Raw genomic sequence first — 19,941 nt, forward strand, 5'->3', positions numbered from 1 at the left:
TACAAAACCACCTGGATCTGTCACTGAACGACCTGACTTTAAACCTACATTATTTGATCATGTAATGTTTTCATGTACCCTCCGCTGCCTTAAGGAGCCATTTGAGGGTAGATTTTGTTTACCTTTTTTTTAAATACCTAAAGATACAGACTATAGTTAGTGGAAAGTCGTTTTCTCCCGAAATGGAATTTCATAAAAAACGTACCGTTGTTTCGCTAGGAACGCAAAGCTATTATTCCCTCTTAAATAGGTAGGAGTTTTTTTCCTCAACCAACTAATTAATTGCGTAGGTACATATAGCTGATATAGCCACAACACACCCCTCGGGTAACCTTGGAACAAGCCCTAGGGCGCAAAGTGCATGCAAATCCTCGCACGCTAATATTGAACCTTCTGCAATGGAAAGAGAGATTAATTTACCTTGACCGTGAAAGGGCCTTGATCTGAAGCGCATTCATTTTGGCCTGCGTAGATTGGGGGAGAGGAATTATTATTGCGAATGACGTTGTATTAAAATATCTTGTTTTTTTTTTATCACTCCTTTCGATGATCCTATGAGTGATTTCAACAATTTCAAGACATAGGTAGTTTTTGATTGATAACGTGTGAATTGGATACATATTATTGATCAGTAGGTCCGCTTTAATATTTTAGCCTTCACTACATAATTATGTATAGTCATTAATTTTAACAAAGAACTTCTTTTAATTTTATAATGTAGGTAACCTACTAAAGTACCTTATCTACATATATACTTACTGAACAGTAGTTAAGTAAATGATACTTATTATTACCGTAGCTAATATGAGTCATTATTTTATTCGATTCAAGTATTTTGCATAAATCATGTAACAACTGATAGCACAAGTGTTATTTTCTTGTTCACAACCACATGTAAGTGTACGATCACGTGGTCACAGCAACCGTACCGCTATTTCAACCAGTTTCACAAGGCCCGGATAGCTCAGTCGGTAGAGCATTGGACTTTTAATCCAAGGGTCCAGGGTTCAAGTCCCTGTTCGGGCGGCATCACTTTTTTATTTTTGTTTTTTTTTTCGTCCTTGCATGTCGACTTATTTGTTAAAAATTTTCACTTAGTTAAAAAAAATATATATTTACAAATATATGTTGCAAATATTCCAATGTTTCCCCTCAGTATCAACTTAAACGAATATTTATAAAAAAAAAAATTATGACACCTTAATATTTTTTTGATTAGCATTATATATTTTGACGACCGGTTTTGCCTCGTGGGTAGTGACCCTGCCTACGAAGCTGATGGTCCCGGGTTCAAATCCTGTTAAGGGCATGTATTCGTGTGATGAGCATGGATATTTGTTCCTGAGTCATGGGTGTTTTCTATGTATTTAAGTATTTATCAATATTTATATATTATATATATCGTTGTCTAAGTACCCTCAACACAAGCCTTATTGAGCTTACTGTGGGAACTTAGTCAATTTGTGTAATAATGTCCTATAATATTTATTATTATTATTTATTTATATAATATACTAATGTTTTTTTTTTGTATTGTTTATTCCAAAATAGGAACTGTAAATAAACATTAGGTAAGTAAAATAGCAGAGTTAATTAAATTTAAATGTAAGATTGTCGGTAAGGATACCAAATTTATTTACAGGAAATTAATTAATTACCTACATAAACACCACTAATTACATTTTCACACTTTTTTTAAACGACACGTTTATTTATTACACTGTCATCAAAAAAACTAACTACATACATATATAAGTACAGTCATCAATGTCATCATAGATATAAGTTCATTTTACTTCGAGTAGCACCAAGTCAAAGCCAAACACCCTCGAGCGCCTTCACAACGCGTTCGGCAGGCGTCGCGGGCGAACGCACCCAACTCACGAATCGCATAAATTGAGCGCGAACATGCAACAACAATAAATACCCGTAAATAGTGCGAATAAAAACATTCCAGTGTCAGGAAATGTCCCGGGCGTCAGTTTTTAAAACATACTTTTAATTTTACGTAATCATGACTAAATACAAGCTTAATAACACCGTCAGGTCCGCGTCAGAAGTCACTTTAACTTCCTTCATGACTGGGAGCACAGATTCAAAAAAGGAGGATAAATATCAGTTAGATCTGGATACGAATCAGAATGACAATTTAAATTCGGTTTCTAATAAGAATTTAGTATGTCCGCATTCGTGCGGGTATATACAGAATCGTTTGACGTCCCTAGTGAAAAGTGATGGGTTTGGGGTTGGACTGAACGAGTTGAAGGTGGAGGGTATGGACAAGAATGTATGTTTGTGTGAGGTGTATAATGGGGGGTGTAAGCTGTGTCCGAGGCCCAGCTTGGCCCCGACTTTGTCTCTAAGTGTGGACGCGAAGGACTGCGCTGCTTGTTCTGGAGCCTGTAATGCTCCTTATTCAAGTAAGTAACCCTTTATTTTTTCTTGCCGACACTAATAAGCAATATCGACATGTTTTGAGTTACCTAATGTGAGTTACCTAAGTATAAGTCGGCTGGTAAAGATATTTTTCGCAAAAAAACAAGCGAACACTATTTTCGTGTGAATCTATTTAGATTTCATATTTTAAATAATCTGATTTAAAATAAAATACCGTTGGTTAACGACGAAGACTTGCTAATTTATACCACACAAAAACATACTCGTATATTTATACCTAAGTAAGATAAAAATATTGGCAATATTTTAGAGCTGTGGTAAGAAATTTGTAAATGTGACGGCGGCCGGCAAAACGTCCCACTTTGATGCTTGCCATAAGGACGAGATTTGCGTGTATCTTTGTTCGAATAACCTGACAAGGCATGGCCTAATTAGATTTGATTATCATTGTTGTGAACTAGCAGTAAAATTTAGAACAAAAAGTATGTCATGTAAAATAATCTTATATCAGACAGAGATAAATTGACAAAAAAAATCATTTAAGACCCCCAGCCAACTGTATCGAAGTTCATAAACCTAATCTATACATTACACATACATAACTTCGCATCGTAGATAGGTACGTGTTAGTTTGCAACTTAGATTATAGCTAAGGAATTTTACACCTAGATTAGGTGGCAACATTTGGTCGAGCATGTTGTTTTTGACACGGCTTTTATTTACCATGACAATGACATTAAACAAGCCTTCCAGAGAATATGTATAGCTAAAAATTAGTAGGTATTTTTGTTTTTTTTTTTTAATCTAATGGTCCGCTAATATCTGATAATTGTAAAATATATTTCAAAACCGAACATAATCGCCGTATTGCCCTTGGCTTTTGATTCGCTTGCCGAGGGCATCACCTTACATGACCAGTGTAAACACGATCCATGCTTAAGTTAAATAGGTATGAAACTGAAATATAAACTTAAGGTCAACATATGCTAGAAAAACGCTCAATCGTAGTATTGGGTCATTACCTATGAATTGGCGTTTTTGTTCATAAGTATTAGTCATGTCATAGTTTATTTATTTTAATAGTAAGTTGTTTTTTTAATTTCATTAGTGCGCTACATAACAACGATTTTACATACAATTATTTGCTACTTTTACTGTCTTATGTATTCAGAATACCGCCCTGAAAACAGCTCTTTTCATGTGCTGCAGGCTCGAGAATTTAAATGACTTATATTTTTCTAACGGGACAGATTTAAAAAAAATATGAAATAGAAAATGTGCCTTAAAAATGTCTCAGATTACTGGCAAAAATTTGTTTGGTTTGAAAATGCCATCACAAAATAATCCCCAAAAAGCATTGTATGAAAAATCGAATTTCGTTAATGTTCTCCATGCAAAACGCCAATTTCATAAGTAATGACCTAATATATTATTTTGTGAGTAATGCTGCTTCTTGGACAGCTGAGATTCGACAGCTCGAATGTAAAATGAAATAGGCCGGTCGAGACAAATAATTATATTTATAGCATTTTTATGTTATATCTGTTTTACAACACCCAGGTATATATTTTGTACATTATACTAATGCAATATACTTGTTATTTTTTCATTTTATACAATAAAATGATCGTTATTTATTCATTAAGGTGTTTATAAAACGAGTATAATTGGATATTAAATGCTTTTTCGTTGATTGAATAACGTGAAAACCGCAAATAAATTAGATTAACTAGTTATGTCATTAAAATCTTAACTTTCCGTCTTGTATTCATCTCTTATTAATCTGTTTTCGCCTTAATCAATAATATTATTAGCGATAGCCGTCTAAATGAGTAAGTCAATTAAGTGCAAGTAAGCGAAGTGTGACCAAATCACCCGCACTTGGATTAAACTCTGATAACATTTTCCGTCGGAGAAAATGAAACTAAGTTTGATAGATGATCATGTGTACCGTGCTGTTTTTACCCTTAAAAGCGTTTTGCTTTTTTATTTATTTGTTATAATTCATTTATCGATTGCTTTTGTAGGTTTACGATAGGTAACGTCTTATAACTAAAAAACAGTACTTACGTTTATCACAAACCCTGATAGGGCACTGCATTGTAATGTATGTACAGTCAGCATCAAAAGTAGCGGATCAAACGAGGTTTCAAAAGTATCTACCTTTCTGTAACAGCTTAACATAAGTTGACGGTTCTATATGTAGAACTATTTAGACTGTAAAAGATATACTTTTGAAAGTAAATTTTAGAGAATTATCTTTATTTGGAAAAAGTTATCCGGAATATCAGATACTTTTGGCGCGTTGTTTCATCCGCTACTATTGATGCTGACTGTACATATAAAAAAAATGCATGCAATATGTAATTTAAACGAGCCGGTCAATTGATATATTGTTGTTTGCGACTGCAGCTATCATTAAAACAATTCATCATTTCTTAAATAATTAACGGGTAATATATTGTAACCAGCAAACTTTATTTTCAAACCAACAACCCTAACTACTTAATTTGTCAAGATATCCACTGTTGTACGTATTACCTCCTAAATACTTGTCTAAAACTAAGACGGATCAGATAAAACTTGTCTTTCCTCCTTTCAACCCTATACCCAAAATGCATAAAACACAAACACCTTAACGCAAACAGTTAATAGACACACATAGTTATGTGTGTTTACAGAATGTGCGTCATAGGCAGGGAAGCTTGACCGTTCAGTAGCCATTATTATCATTATTCTACCTCTACCGTACAAGTACAACGTAGTTGGATTCTACGAGTATAATGTAAACTAAAGTGTTTGTGTAGCCGTTATCCCGGTACATCATTGTTTTTGAATCTATGTGTCGCTCCTACATACATGCCTACATATAAAAGGGCCACGGGGGCTCGAAAAACGCTTAAAAAAGAAACAAAACAAGTACAACATTTGAGAGCAGGGGGCAAAAAAAGTCTTCCCCTTTCTTCTGAGAGCTTTCTCCGTACTTATCAATAAAAAGTCGTAATGATGTGTAGTGCTTAGATAAAGTTTTTCGTCCTTGTTTTTCCACTCTGTGACGCTATTAGGTCTTCAATTCAACCATTCATTAAATATGTCTGCGTAAAACTATTTTTCCATGTGGATACGTGGATCTTATTACGTTAGAGTTATGCGTTTGCGTCCTGTGAAGTGTCTTGTCGTATGTAAACATCATTTTATTGATGTCTTAAAAACCGAATATAAGATTTAACTTAAACTATTAAATTAATATAGTATATTTATTGAATGACCAAAACAAATACTTAAAATTATCTAGTTTTATAAATTAAAATATACTTTTGGTTTCCCAATATTCCTTATTTAGTAGAGCAAGTGAACTACTTAAATAAACGTAAGGGCTTACAATTCACATGAAAAGTAACACTGTTTTGTCAAGTGTATTCTACTACAATGTGTAACTAAATACGACATTAGTCATAGACGTCATTATTCATTAACGCTATGTATATGACTGCTATAACTATACAAGTATTCTCCATTAGAGTGACGAAAATATCATATGGTCACGGTCGAAAATATTTTTCCCTGCGTTGTCTGAATCTGAGAACCTGACCTGCTAGCGTGAGTTGCGTTCTGTGCATCTTGCGCGACTTTAATTATGGACTCACGCGCGAAAACGCAACTCATGCTTAACGGTCAGAATTACTAGTGTGAGTAGTGCTGGAGTAGTGTGACCCCTAGCTGAGACTAAATAAAACGATAAGCCATGCTATTAAAGGTGCAAAAGTGAATACCCACTTTATGAATCCGACGACTTTCGACTTTTTTTAGACGACTGGTCTGGCCTAGTGGGTAGTGGGCCTATGAAGCCGATGGTCCCGGGTTCAAATCGCGGTTAGGGCATTTATTAGTGTGCCTAGCACGGATATTTGTTCCTGATTTATGGGTGTTTTCTATGTATTTAAGTATATTTATCGTTGTCTGAGTACCCTCAACACAAGCCTTCTTGAGCTTACTGAGGGGCTTAGTCAATTTGTGTAAGAATGCCCAATATTTATTTAACATTTATTTATTTAAAAAATGTATCTATCCTTTCGGACTACGACGACTGGCTAAGAGTAAAAAGTGTACAAATAATGTCAACTTTTCCCATACTCACCTTACAATTCCTTCATCTGCAAAAAAATTGATGCACTTTAGTCACTCTGTACCTAAACATTTTTATCTACCGATTACATTTTAACTATCCAATTACAAATAGGTTCTTGAAAAATAAAACCGATTGAATTACGATTTTAATTTGATTGAAACGAGAAGTAAAGTTTTTGTGTGAATTTCTGTACGCGCTAGTTTTTGCTGCTATAGCTAGGTGAAAAGGCATGCCTAGCTGTCAACTGGTGAATCCAAGGTCAAGTGCCTGTATTGATAAACCAAACGCATAGTGTAACTCTTAGGCGTACATTTAAATACATTATCTATGTGATCACGTTTGTGTTGCTATTGCGAAATTCCTTAGGTAATGTTTTATTTTAATCATCGAAAGCATAGTTACCGGCGTACTTATTGTACCTATTTAAAATTCGAATGTTTTATATTGAACTCACATTACTCCAAAACGGGATTTTTAACACTGTTGAATGAACATTGTATAGTAGATTTTTAAACATTTTAAGTCCACATTCTACACAGGGCCGGATTTAGAGGAGAGCAACCGGGGCTTCTGCCCCGGGCCTCCACAAAAGAGCCCCCCCCCCCCCCCCCCACAATAGAGAATTCGGTAAATTTACCATTTTATTTGGAAAAAAATTGGGGCCAGGGGGCCTCCACTCCTTTATTGCCCGAGGCCTCCAGACCTCTAAATCCGGCATTGATTCTACACTCAATCATGTCATTTAATTTCTGCGAGACAAAATGCCATATGCCACTAATAATAATAGTTTCTAAGTATTCAAACAATGGCGGCACTTGCAGTTGAAACCTTTGGGCCGTGGTCATCGGACACCAAACAAGTCGTTAAAGAAATTTCTCACAAACTTGTGTGGGTGTCCGGCGACCTTCGTGCGGGGGAATACTTCGCTCAGCGGCTAAGTCTGGCAATTCAACGGGGAAATGCAGCAAGCGTTCTGGGGACGATGCCCCAGGCAACTCTAATGTAATTCAATTTAATGTACCTAATCTTGACGTGTAATTAATAAAGTTGCCCTAACATTCAACTTTAACAATGGCATGTAGATGTCGCTATATTAAATTGAGTGAAAAGGACGAACACTCTTCTGGTGTAACATGGCCGGCAATCCAGAGTTGATTCAAGTCGCACATTAATCACAGTCGTCCAGTTTATTTTAAAGTTCCGTACACAAAGGATAAAAACGGGAGCTTAATACTAAGACTCCGCTGTCCATCCGTCCGTCTGTCACCAGGCTGTATCTCATGAACCGTGATAGTTAGCCAGTTGAAATTTTCACAGATGATGTATTTCTGTTACCGCTATAACAACAAATACTAAAAAGTACGGAACCCACGGTGGGCGAGTCCGACTCGAACTTATCCGGTTTTTTATTTCGCTATACATCTTTATCCATGCACACACCATCACCAACTTGTATATACGTATTCTTGCAAATACACGTTTCTATTCCATTCTATTCCAACTCATATTACATAAACAAAGAATATCCGCTTTCTCTCAAACATGTAGGTAATCGTAGGCTAAACTAAACCTGTCATCCACAAGAAACAAGTTGTCAATTCCAAACACAGGGCACGTGGGTCACCCGTGCCGCGCATGCAGCCGCACGTGTTGCTGGATACAGGGTGAGTCAACCACACGGGCCAGAATGGGGAGCAATGAAAATGGAATATTTTTTAAACTAAATTAATCTATAGGTGAAGTTACTCTATTTAAGATGATTCCATGTTATTTTTTTGTTGCTTAAATTAAAATCATACTATAATCATATCTGATTTAATCATATACTATTGTAATTATAGATCTGTTTTTATCGAAGTAGAGAAAATACGAAACTAAAGAAGTTTGTTATAGAAAAAAATTCGAACAGGACATTTGCTACAATAATAACTACCGTAATATTTGCCTAATTTTCTCAAAAAGGTGTTTCAAAATTCTACATTTAATTTTTATTTTATAATTATTACATGTTGGTATGTGGATATATACTTACCTACCACAAACTAATAATTTTATTTAATTCTATATATAACGACTTAAATATATGAGATTGAGCTATAGTTTTCATATATTAAAACTATTGGAACTTAATTACCCAGTGGAAAGCAAGTAGGCACATTTTACAGATGCGACTTCGCCCCACGGCTAGATTAGTACACGCTACGCCACTGTACGGACCCCCAGCTAGTCCAATGTGGATTGGGGTTCGTCTAATCTTCTCCTAAGTATGCGGATCCTTGTATGTTTTTACTTGTAATTTTCCATTAACCCATTCAGCTGAGTGAGGATCCTATTTTAGTACTATGTTTTTTTATATCTGCCTGAATGTCTTACTCGTATTCCGTATGTAGTATTATGTAGTAGGTTAAGAAGAACTACAATGAGAGGTTCAAAACTCAAAATGAGTAATATATGTAGAGTTAGGCACCTTACACTGTGCGTCACCCTGTATGACATGCATTAGCCGTAGCAGACCCGGAGGCGCGCCGCCGGTTGCAAGTGGTTCGCGGGAGCTATATCTGTCCGTTGCTAGCCGGACATCCTAATACGACATCGGTAGATCCTTGAACGATTCAAGAGACATCAATATAACATGCGTCGATTGTATGATATGCATTAGGTGTTAGAAATGCTGTCGGAAAGGTTCCAAATTTACGAAATTATCATACTGAAAAATTAGATTCGGTTTCCAAAATTAAAGTTTCCTTAATTTCCAAAGAAATTTTCCTGAAACCTGAAACTTATTGTATATAACATGGGGAAGACCTAAGTTTACATGCACCGACTAGAGAGCGAAGGACCCTTCTAATATTTCCAAGTTACATATATAATACCAACTGTTTTGGAACTTTCTCCAGCTTGCACATGTGTAGTTATGACATACCCGGTGGCGCGCCGGTTGTTGAACAGTAGTAACCACTACACGTATTCTACTACACAGTACACGTATTTTATTATACAAAAGTATTTTAATTAGTCACGTGTATTTAGTAATATAAATACATACTTGACGTTGCTAGGCGGATATCTTAACATGGCATCGGCAGAGGATTCTAGTCGATTCACGAAGCTCACCTACATCCAGTGTCAGACTAGCATAATTCCAATGTCCATGTACGCATAGGGTTTGGTTCCCTACACTATTAATAGCCCCACTTATTTGTTTTATTATTTCCCGATTACACTTCCGTATTATGAATTTAGCAGTCTATTTAGACACCTAATGTTTGTTCCACATAGTATGGATGTATTGTGAATATGTTTGTGTCGTAGGTTCCACTACAGCACCAAAACAACTAGATAAGATGTCATTTTGTCTGCTTGTGTTAGCTTCATACTTTACCGTTTTTCCTGGAGTCAGGACCATTTTTTTTCTATTCACCTATAATAGCTCCCATAATTCCCATATGTATGATACACCTATAGCTATGATACCTATATGATATATTTATGCTTATATTGCCTGTTTCACTTCAGACAAGATCGTGAATGCTACCCGGAGCAGATATCTATGCTTATGTTACCTGTTTCACTTCAGACAAGATAGTTCGTGAATGCTACCCGGAGCAGATATCTATGCTTATGTTGCCTGTTTCACTTCAGACAAGATAGTTCGTGAATGCTAACCGGAGCAGATATCTATGCTTATGTTACCTGTTTCACTTCAGACAAGATAGTTCGTTAATGCTACCCGGAGCAGATATATACAGGATGGCAATTAGTTGACAATAATGACATTGTATAATAGGTCTCTTCTATTTATAACTTTAATAGTCAAATTAACATTATTTATGGTGTATTTACATAGAAAGTTATAAGTACTTACCGAACGTGTAATATGGTGACATGGTTACAATGGAAAGCGTTGAACGAAAATAGCAGGTTAACACGTATTTTGATATGCTAAAGTACTATTTGCACAAATTATTGCCAATTTTTGTATAATGATTTTAATCAATAATTTATGATTTAACAAGAGGATCAATCTAGATGCTTCACAAACGGATAATTAGCGTGATTGAAGATGTGTTTTAATTCCTAGTAAGTTGATTTGCACACTTGATATTCCCATGACAAGTAGAATAATTGCTGACAATGAGTGATGCGATAATACTGGTAATCGGCGGGTTATTAAGTTAGTATACAACAAAAAAGATAGGTATTGATGAAGAATATACAGTGGCTTAGCGTTAGTGCATACAATCTTCTTTAGTATTTTTTATTGAAAGATTAACTGGGTTAGATATCTTTAAAGAGCCAGTTCTTCTTCGTACTGATGCAAAGTTATTCATATTTGTTGGTACACTAACTGTTACCTACATACTGTAATAGCAAACAGTACATAAATATGCCTATTCGCCACTACTATAAAGTCAAAAATAAGTGTACGGTGAGCTGAATGCCATTTAATTTAAATACGAAAGGTATGCACTAAAACAAGATCCTTTTGTGACCGCAACGTAAGCTGGCGGTATCGGGTAGCTGATGCAAGTGAAAATTGAAACCGAAACATGACCCTTATAAGTTGTTGACACTTATAAATATTTCTTTATGGAGGTAGGTCGCGCTTAAATCCCTACTTATTAATATCAATATCATAAATGACGACCGTTTGGCCTAGTGGGTACTAAGTTAGTGACTCTGCCTATGAAACCAATGGTCCCGGGTTCAAAATTTCAAATCCTGGACGGATATTTGTTCCTGAGTTATGGGTGTTTTTCTATGTAATTAAAACTTAACAACAACGGACCTATCTACAATCTACATATCTTTGACGACGGTCTAAGTACCCACAGAACAAGCCTTATTGAGCTTACTATAGGACTAAGTTAATATGTGTAATAATGTCCTATTATATTTATTTATTTATTATTATTTATAAATGCGACAGTAAAGTTTATCTGTCTGTTACCTCTTCACGCCTAGACAGCTGAACCGATTTAGATGAGATTTGGTATGGAGATATTTTGAGGGCCGAGATAGAACATAGGATAGATTTTATCAATCACACAGACGATATCGCGGGCAGAAGCTAGCTTAAAATAAGAGACCTGGAGTAATACTGCGATTATAATTGTAATAACAGGTTCTGATTTATTCATTTCTTTTAAAATTATGACTTCAGTCCAGTGGGACTATTCCGCCCATATCAAGGTAAGTATTAGGTGCTTTAAATACTACTAAAATTGTACGGTTAGTACAAGACGGTGTACGGTGATGTTATCAGCTCTTGTACAGCGACAGCTGGACTTTAAAAGTAGCACATAGACTAACGGCCGTTGACTCGAAAATGGGGGGGTTAAACGCGTTTCATGATTAATTCTCCATTCACTGCACAATACCATATTAATTTACTGTATAATAAGCTATCGATATTACACTTTAAACAATATTAATGAGCAAGAAAACAAAGGAATTAATCACGAGGCGTGACTATCAAGATGGCGATCAAATCGGAAGTCCAACAAGTTATGAATTTGATCTGGATATTATCTGTCAGTGTCAAAAAGTGTCATTTTTTTCAATCAGAGATCACTCGCGGCATTGTTATTAATATCATAGTAAAATCGATTATTTTGAAAAGTTCTTCTTACTACGGTGGCTGATTCGTTTACGCAGACATCGCAGATAGCTTTTATTAACCCTCAGAAGTTGGTCACACTCGGCAACCTTCACCTGTTGGTACCACCAATTTACTATATTGCATATGGCAAATATATTCTTCATGACATAACATAAAATGTTGTAATTCCAAATATTGCGACTTTCGTCATAAAATAGTGACTGGTGGTTCTCGTGAGTTGCGATGCGCTTGCGTTACATTACAAATTAGCACTTATATTATTCAAGTACACATATAATAATGTAGGAGAATTACTCAATACAGAATTAAACATCTAATTTATAGACAAAAAAGAACTTCACAATAAATTGTTTTATCTAACACCAATTGAAAATTTAAACTAATTTATGTTATTTCTCAGTTACAATCTTTTACCAAAAAGTGTCATTATTACAGATCATAACCTAAAAAGTTAGAGTTCATTAGCATTTGCGGAGTTTTTTTTAAAATATTGTCGATTGTTAATGGGCCGGTCATTGTCCGTGAAATTCTCAGCATAAATCATTATTTGACAGTGAGGACAAAACATTATTGGGTATTGAATTTCATTGGAAGCTTTCACTGAGCACGTTTATTTTTATTTGTGTCTCTGTTTGTCCTCAAATAGCAATTAAAATGGCCGTTGTGTATTATTGTGTTGTGTACGTGTTCACCAGCCTCTGAAAGTGGGGTCGCGAAAAAAATATGGACTCTCCCATACATTTTGGCTGATGTTGATATCTTACCTTTACTAAGTGCAAGGCCTGAGTGGACGCTCGAAGCGGAGCGTTCGGCGGGGCGTGCAGCGTGGCGTCGGGCTCACAAGTGATGTGAGCAGCGTGCACTAAGGCCGCTCCTATACGATTGCATTTGTTTAACATGCACGCTGCACGCCCAACTCGAGCGTCCACTCAGGCCTTACACTAAGGGTACTAAGTAACCTACGTTGAGATAGGGAAGACAGTGGGACAATTTTTAGGGTCATTGCGCTAGTTTCCGTCCACTTAACGCAACTAATTCTTCTTTATTCTCGCGTTGTCCCGGCATTTTGCCACGGCTCATGGGAGCCTGGGGTCCGCTTGACAACTAATCCCAAGATTTGGCGTAGGTACTAGTTTTTACGAAAGCGACTGCCATCTGACCTTCCAACCCAGAGGGTAAACTAGGCATTCTTGGGATTAGTCCGGTTTCCACACGATGTTTTCCTTAACCGAAAAGCGACTGGTAAATATCAAATGATATTTCGTACATAAGTTCCGAAAAACTCATTGGTACGAGCCGAGGTTTGAAGTGTTTGAACCCGCGACCTCCGGATTGCAAGTCGCACGTTCTTACCGCTAGGCCACCAGCGCTCATTGACGCAACTAGTGATGTGCCGCCGAGATATTACGCTCTTACCGTAATTTTCAGTAGTGAAAATTACCGTAAACTACTGTAATTTGCGTCACGCAACTAATATATTTCATTTTAATTCGCTACTTGCGAAATATCATTCATATTTGACGACCGGTTTGGCCTAGTGGGTAGTGACCCTGCATACGAAGCTGATGGTCCCGGGTTCAAATCCTGGTAAGGGCATTTATTCGTGTGACGAGCACGGATATTTGTTCCTGAGTCATAGTTTTTTTCTATGTATTTAAGTATTTATAAATATTTATGTATTATATATATATCGTTGTCTAAGTACCCTCAACACAAGCCTTATTCAGCTTACTGTGGAACTTAGTCAATTTGTGTAATAATGTCCTATAATATTTATATTGTATAGACGTTGCGATAAATCCAGTGCGGCAAGGTAGTATAATACAAGTGGTCGAAAATTGGCATAATAAGCGCAATGACCCTATTTCGTGCAACGCGAGAAAAAAAAACTAAGTATGAAATGAACGTAATAAAAAAATAATCATTTAAAATCACAACTAAAGTTTCGCATCTGAGTACTTTGCCCCACATGTGGATAAAATGCAACTTTCTCGTTAGTTTTTGAACAATCAACAGGGCCGTTAGCAGTTGGTGTGGTGAAAAAACGATTATTTATTTACAAATGCGTTCACCATTTATTGATTTCCACATGGGATGTTTTAGTAAATACGAGAAAAAACACATTCATACTATTATTGGTAAATATACCTAAAATTATCATTGGTAGACACAATAAAAAAATCACATAAGACTTTCAAGGATTTATTTGATTACAGCGCCACCTAGCGGGCAATAGCTGTTCCAGAATTTTAGTTCCCACAAAATTTGAGCTGTCAACGAAATTGAAGTTAAATCGGCCAAATTACCATGTAAAAACGATCCAATTTTGACAATGTGAGCAGGAAGTACGCAAATAATTATGATAAGTAATTCGCAGCGAAATAATAACGCTAGCGTAACTAAATACAGTCACCATTAGATATATCAGAGCGGTCAAAGAGCTCAATAATATCTGCACTCAGGTGTTCAGATATTTTTGAGCAACTCGGCCGCTCCGATTTATCTGATGGCGACTGTAGCAATAAAAACAAAAAAGTTGAACATACAAATATAATTTTCATCACACTTGCTCGAAAAAGATCTTATTTCATGCAGGTGTACTGAAGGACAAAGGCCTATACCTATTGTTCCCGTGGGAGTTATGGATTGTGAAAAAAAAGCTATACTGCCCTAGGGAGTTATATCTTTTTTTTTATGATGTCACTAATTCATACAAACCAAGTAGCGTAATAGCTTAGCACATTACGATACAAGTGCGAAAAATAGGAAATTCGAAACAAGTGGCGATTCGCTTCGGTCGTGTTTTAAATGGACACGAGTTGCAAATTACCTATTCGCACATGTATTGTACAACGTTTTACAGTACATATGGCCCTTTAAATGTTCGACACAGTAACGTAATATGCTGATTTTCGCACTAGTGCGGTAAAGTACCACCATATGTACTGTAAAATATTTTTAAATAAGTTTCAATCGTGGCTGAATGCCGAATAGGTCTGTGCCTTCGATGCCTTACCTGTCGAAAATTTACAAAATGGCGGAAGACAGTTTGATATGTCACCGTAATATTTAAGAATAATTCCGCTCAAAATTTTTATTTTAAGGTTTTAGGTTTAAGGCGCTTTGAGATGTGCATTGTATTGTATTGTATACGGGCGATTTTCCGCAACTCGACGACTTGCGCCTATTTTGCGTGATATGTTGTGGGTGGGCTAGTCCTGCCAGCCCAGCTCCTCGAGGAATCCTATCAAACCTTTAATGTTGAGTAGGACCTCGGGGAGGTCTCTCGGGGATTCAAGATGTTTAGCCCAGTATGGAGTCACTCCGCTGCATTCCAGCACCACGTGAGAGGCTGTTTCTTCTCCATGCATCCTCGGCACAGGGGACTGTCTGTGACACCTGTTGTGAAAAGATGTTTGTTAAATAGTCCATGACCTGTTATGACACTGGTTACCATACTCTGGCCCATACTGGCCCTAAAGGGTTTAAGGCGCTTTGAGATGTGCATATACAAATGTCAAAATGCTTACATATTTTCTACTAGCGACCAGTCCTGACTTCTCATGGGGTACACAAAACCTTGACAAATATCAAGAATCACTCTATTGATAGGTGAAAACCGCATAAAAATCCGTTCAATAGTTTTAGAGTTTACCGCGAACATACAGACAGACAGACAGACGCGGCGGGGGTACTTTGTTTTATAAGATGTAGTAATTTACCGCACAATGATTTAAAGCCTGACCAAGTAATATATGATCACGCGCCATATTGCGGAGTTTCATTGGAACTAATTTTTTTATATTAAACTGAACTGTCACATGTGAATAACAGCGCCCTCTTGACAATGAACATATATTTCTGGCCGGGCTTTAATTAAGTATCATTACCAATTTTCTATTTGGTGTTGTCTTAGTTTTTCCTTCAGCCTTAAAACTATAACACTCGAATAATCTGTCACTGTCACACCAGTACCCCTAGTGTAAATTTAATCGACATCATAACGTGACGAACGCGTTTGCGTTAAGTCTCATTTTGTATAGGATTTTGAGTTTCCAAAACGTCCCGCTTGGCGCGCTCTTTCTAAATCACATACAAAATGAGACTAAACGCAAACGCGTACGTCACGTTTCGAAATCGAATTTATTTACACTAGGGGTACTGAATGAACATATTTTGAGTTAGTTTTGGGCCGTAGTTAACTTATGGATTATAGCCGGGCTGTTTTACAGTATCTATATAAGAAATAAAAAAAATATATAGGGACATTCTTAAACAAACTGACTAAGTCCCACGGTAAGCTCAAGAAAGCTTGTGTTGTGGGTACTCAACGATATATATAATATACAAATACTTAAATACATAGAAAACATCCATGACTCACGAACAAATATTTGTGCTTATCACTCAAATAAATGCCATTACCGGAATTCGAACCCAGGACCATCGGCTTCATAGAATACAATTATACCCTAAAAACCTCCAAGTCCGCGCCTAATCAACGGAAACGCCCAAAAACCGCCGAATTTTAAGGAAACGTCTCATCTGCCATAGAAAGATCAAATTCGACACAGGTCCCAAATCTTTTTACGTCATCTCAATTTCCTTACTTGGAAAGGTAATTGTTAGCTAATTAGTTTTTTTCAGATAATTGGTTGGTCAAGGCAGGCAACCGAGTGCGCCTTCCTACTCGTTCTATTGTTTTTAGAGCGGTTTTTGTGGGTGCAACCCATTGGAATGTGTTTCGATTGGGTCATACGCTGATTTAGACGCCCTAAGATCGGGTTACTTTGGCCCTGGGGGACTTTGCATTGTATTGACATGATGGTTTGTTCTCACGCGCTAGGATTTATTTAAGTCGACCTTACGGTAAGGTCAATGGGATGTTAATTTGTGAAAATTTGCGTTAATGAAATAAATATTATTATGGTGTAAGGGTGTAAAACATTTTAGTAAATAAGTATGAGTTAAGGTTGTGCGTCATTCCTGTGGAAATAATAAAATAACTTGATTTAGACTGTTAGTGTTGTGTGTCGACAGAGTAACATCCCTAGTGCGCAGAATGTTCAAGTTAATAAACGAGACCAAGTGCGGGTAGTTCAAAAAACTCGCGCGGCTAGAAGATGTTGATGTCAACTTTAGCCAGTCTTCTCCGAGACTTCACGGGGACAACACCGTCCTCGAGACGTCGGAGTAGGTAAAGGGCATGCCTAGATAAGCTAAGTGAATCTGCCCCCAGCGAGTTTTGGCTTGTATTATTTTTTATGATATTTGTAATATGGCTTTATATTAGAAGCAAGTATGCAAAATATCAGCCCCCCAATGTTATAGATTTTAGTAAAAAAAAAAAACTCTCCTCAATTTTTTTTTCTAGCGAGCCGATTTTGATGTGCGTCACATATATTGTGCATATAGTAAAGGCAATTATACTACATCAATTATAGGACACATTGCAATACAAACAATAAATAAATAAAACCGGGCAAGTGCGAGTCGGACTCGCGCACGAAGGGTTCCGTGCCATTATTTACAAAAACGGCAAAAAAAATATGTTTGTTGTATGGGAGCCCCCCTTAAATATTTATTTTATTCTGTTTTTAGTATTTGTTGTTATAGCGGCAACAGAAATACATCATCTGTAAAAAATTCAACTGTCTAGCTATCACGGTTCATGAGATACAGCCTGGTGACAGACGGACGGACGGACGGACGGACGGACAGCGAAGTCCCAGTAATAGGGTTCCGTTTGACCCTTTGGGTACGGAACCCTAAAAACTACTAATAAGCTACCAAAAAAAATTACAAACCAAAACTCCCTGGGGGCAGATTCACTTAGATTACCTATCCCGTTTCTGTAAGTTAATAATATATGACAATATGCTATAATTAAACCTACACCAAATGCACCAATGGCCAAAGTTACCCTCCAAAGCTAATGTATTCCTAACTAACATGTTTTTACAAACACTCCCCCGCATACAAGTTTGACATATTTATTACTACATAACGTAAGATACAATATACATGAACATGGAGACGGTAAAGAGCATATAAAAAAAGCTGCCTTCAGTAGTGATATGAAGAGGTAGTAGAAGAGAAGGGTCTCGGGGGACTTTCAGTATATGATTCCTGCACCATCTTCGCACTCAAAAGCTTTGTGTCGTCTTGGGCCTCTGACTCTCCCACGCGTAATGTAATTTACTACATAAATAAGTGGGCGTGTTGTTTCCGCGAACGATCAATTCGCCTATAGATTATCGCCATCGTAACATTTTGACGGCCAAGATCAATTCATCAAGTAGCATCTTATTATGTATTTTAGTGGCTAAGAAGTTCATTATATTTATTATCCGACATTGAGCTTAATTAAATATGTGGGCGAATGGCTATTCAGGATATTACTTCTGGGTGTATATCCAGTGAGTCATTTATTACGTAACAATATTTGCTATTAAGTGTATTAAGTAATATTTATTATTGTTTTTGTGAGCTGTAGACCTCGTGATAAAATTCATAAGGGTAGAAACAAAAAATACTTTGTTGAGTAATTATCAAGGTACTTAAGTACTATTATGCCAATTTTCACCATTTTGAACTACTGAATCTGTTTACAACATTTCACGAGAATCGGTTGAGAATTGCGACCTGAGGGACTACCGCGAACCACGTTCGGCGTGCTGCCTCCCTGTCACACTTACGTACGAATTTACAAGTGCGACAGAGAGGCAACACGTCGAACGTGGTTCGCGGTAGGCCCTCTGTATATAGAGGAGAACATACGACGACGGACATACGATAGCAATATGCCCGGGTCAAAACGGATGCTTACGCTTCGGTCAATTATTTACCTATTTCTTAGCCTATTGTGTCCCAACTTGTTTCTTATTACAAACTTTTATTTAGTTTCACCTGTCCCGTTGTTTGTCTGTCGGTCTGTAATCAAACCTTGCAAGTTAAATTTGACCCACTTCCCGGTTCCCAATGTATGTGAGTCGGGTGACAATACAATATGGTACCATCGAGCTGATCTGATGATGGAGATAGAATGTGGCCATAGGAACTCGGTGATAAAACAACGCAAAATAATTGTGTTTGGGGTTTTTTGAATTGGCTAGATGTGTATTATTAAATATATCTGAACAGGCACTCTAGCGCCTCAACAATAGAAGCGTGTTCAGATATTTGTGAGCGCCTTGGCCGCTCCGATATATCTGTTGGTGACTGTACCTTTTCAAACTCAAAAGGGTGGGCTGACACATCTCAAAAAGCAATTACAGGATTATGACAATTCAATTCAATTCTTTATTACAGATAACAAATGATCCATATTACAATAAAATGATTAAAATTAAATTTAAATCCTATACAAATAAAAAGGTACATTTGATACGTATGCAAATTAGATACGATTTTTTACGATTCTCGATGAAATCTGCAAAGGCCATACAATTGATTCTATTGATATTGGTCATGATTTATAGCTATTTTTAAAGAAACATAAACATACCTTCACAATTGGACGCGACTGAAACGATTTGACGCGAGCGGAATCGATTCGGTCGATAAGTAGAGTCAAACTCTACTGCAATTGAGTTCCGTTTTACATTAGTGAAACGCAACGATATTAAAATATATCTTTTTATTTTTATAACATAAGTGATTTGTGTCTATTATAATGTCTATGTCTATTATAACGAAGAAATGTATTTTTTGTCCTATTGCGATTCAAGTTAGTTTTTACTAAAAAAAGATTAGTCTGAAACGTTAAGGGCATGGAATAAAAAAAAACAAA

The 19,941-nt window shown here is 36.6% G+C and overlaps 1 protein-coding gene and 1 non-coding gene across 3 annotated transcripts in view; both read left to right on the forward strand.

The window, feature by feature from the left end:
• Positions 1-953: 953 nt before the first annotated feature.
• Trnak-uuu (transfer RNA lysine (anticodon UUU)) lies at positions 954-1,026 on the forward strand. Its single transcript has one exon. It is a non-coding gene; the product is annotated as a tRNA-Lys (tRNA).
• A 772-nt stretch (positions 1,027-1,798) lies between these two features.
• Positions 1,799-19,941, forward strand: part of LOC133521825 (sodium-independent sulfate anion transporter-like) — a 58,030-nt gene continuing 39,887 nt past the window's right edge. For both annotated transcript variants that reach the window (XM_061856909.1, XM_061856910.1), the window contains exon 1: positions 1,799-2,420. In XM_061856909.1, coding sequence (XP_061712893.1) covers positions 2,015-2,420 — 406 coding nt within the window. In that variant the 5' untranslated portion in view covers positions 1,799-2,014. The remainder of the gene's footprint in view (positions 2,421-19,941) is intronic.

Source organism: Cydia pomonella, chromosome 10 (assembly GCF_033807575.1).
Source record: "Cydia pomonella isolate Wapato2018A chromosome 10, ilCydPomo1, whole genome shotgun sequence".
NCBI lineage: Eukaryota > Metazoa > Arthropoda > Insecta > Lepidoptera > Tortricidae > Cydia > Cydia pomonella.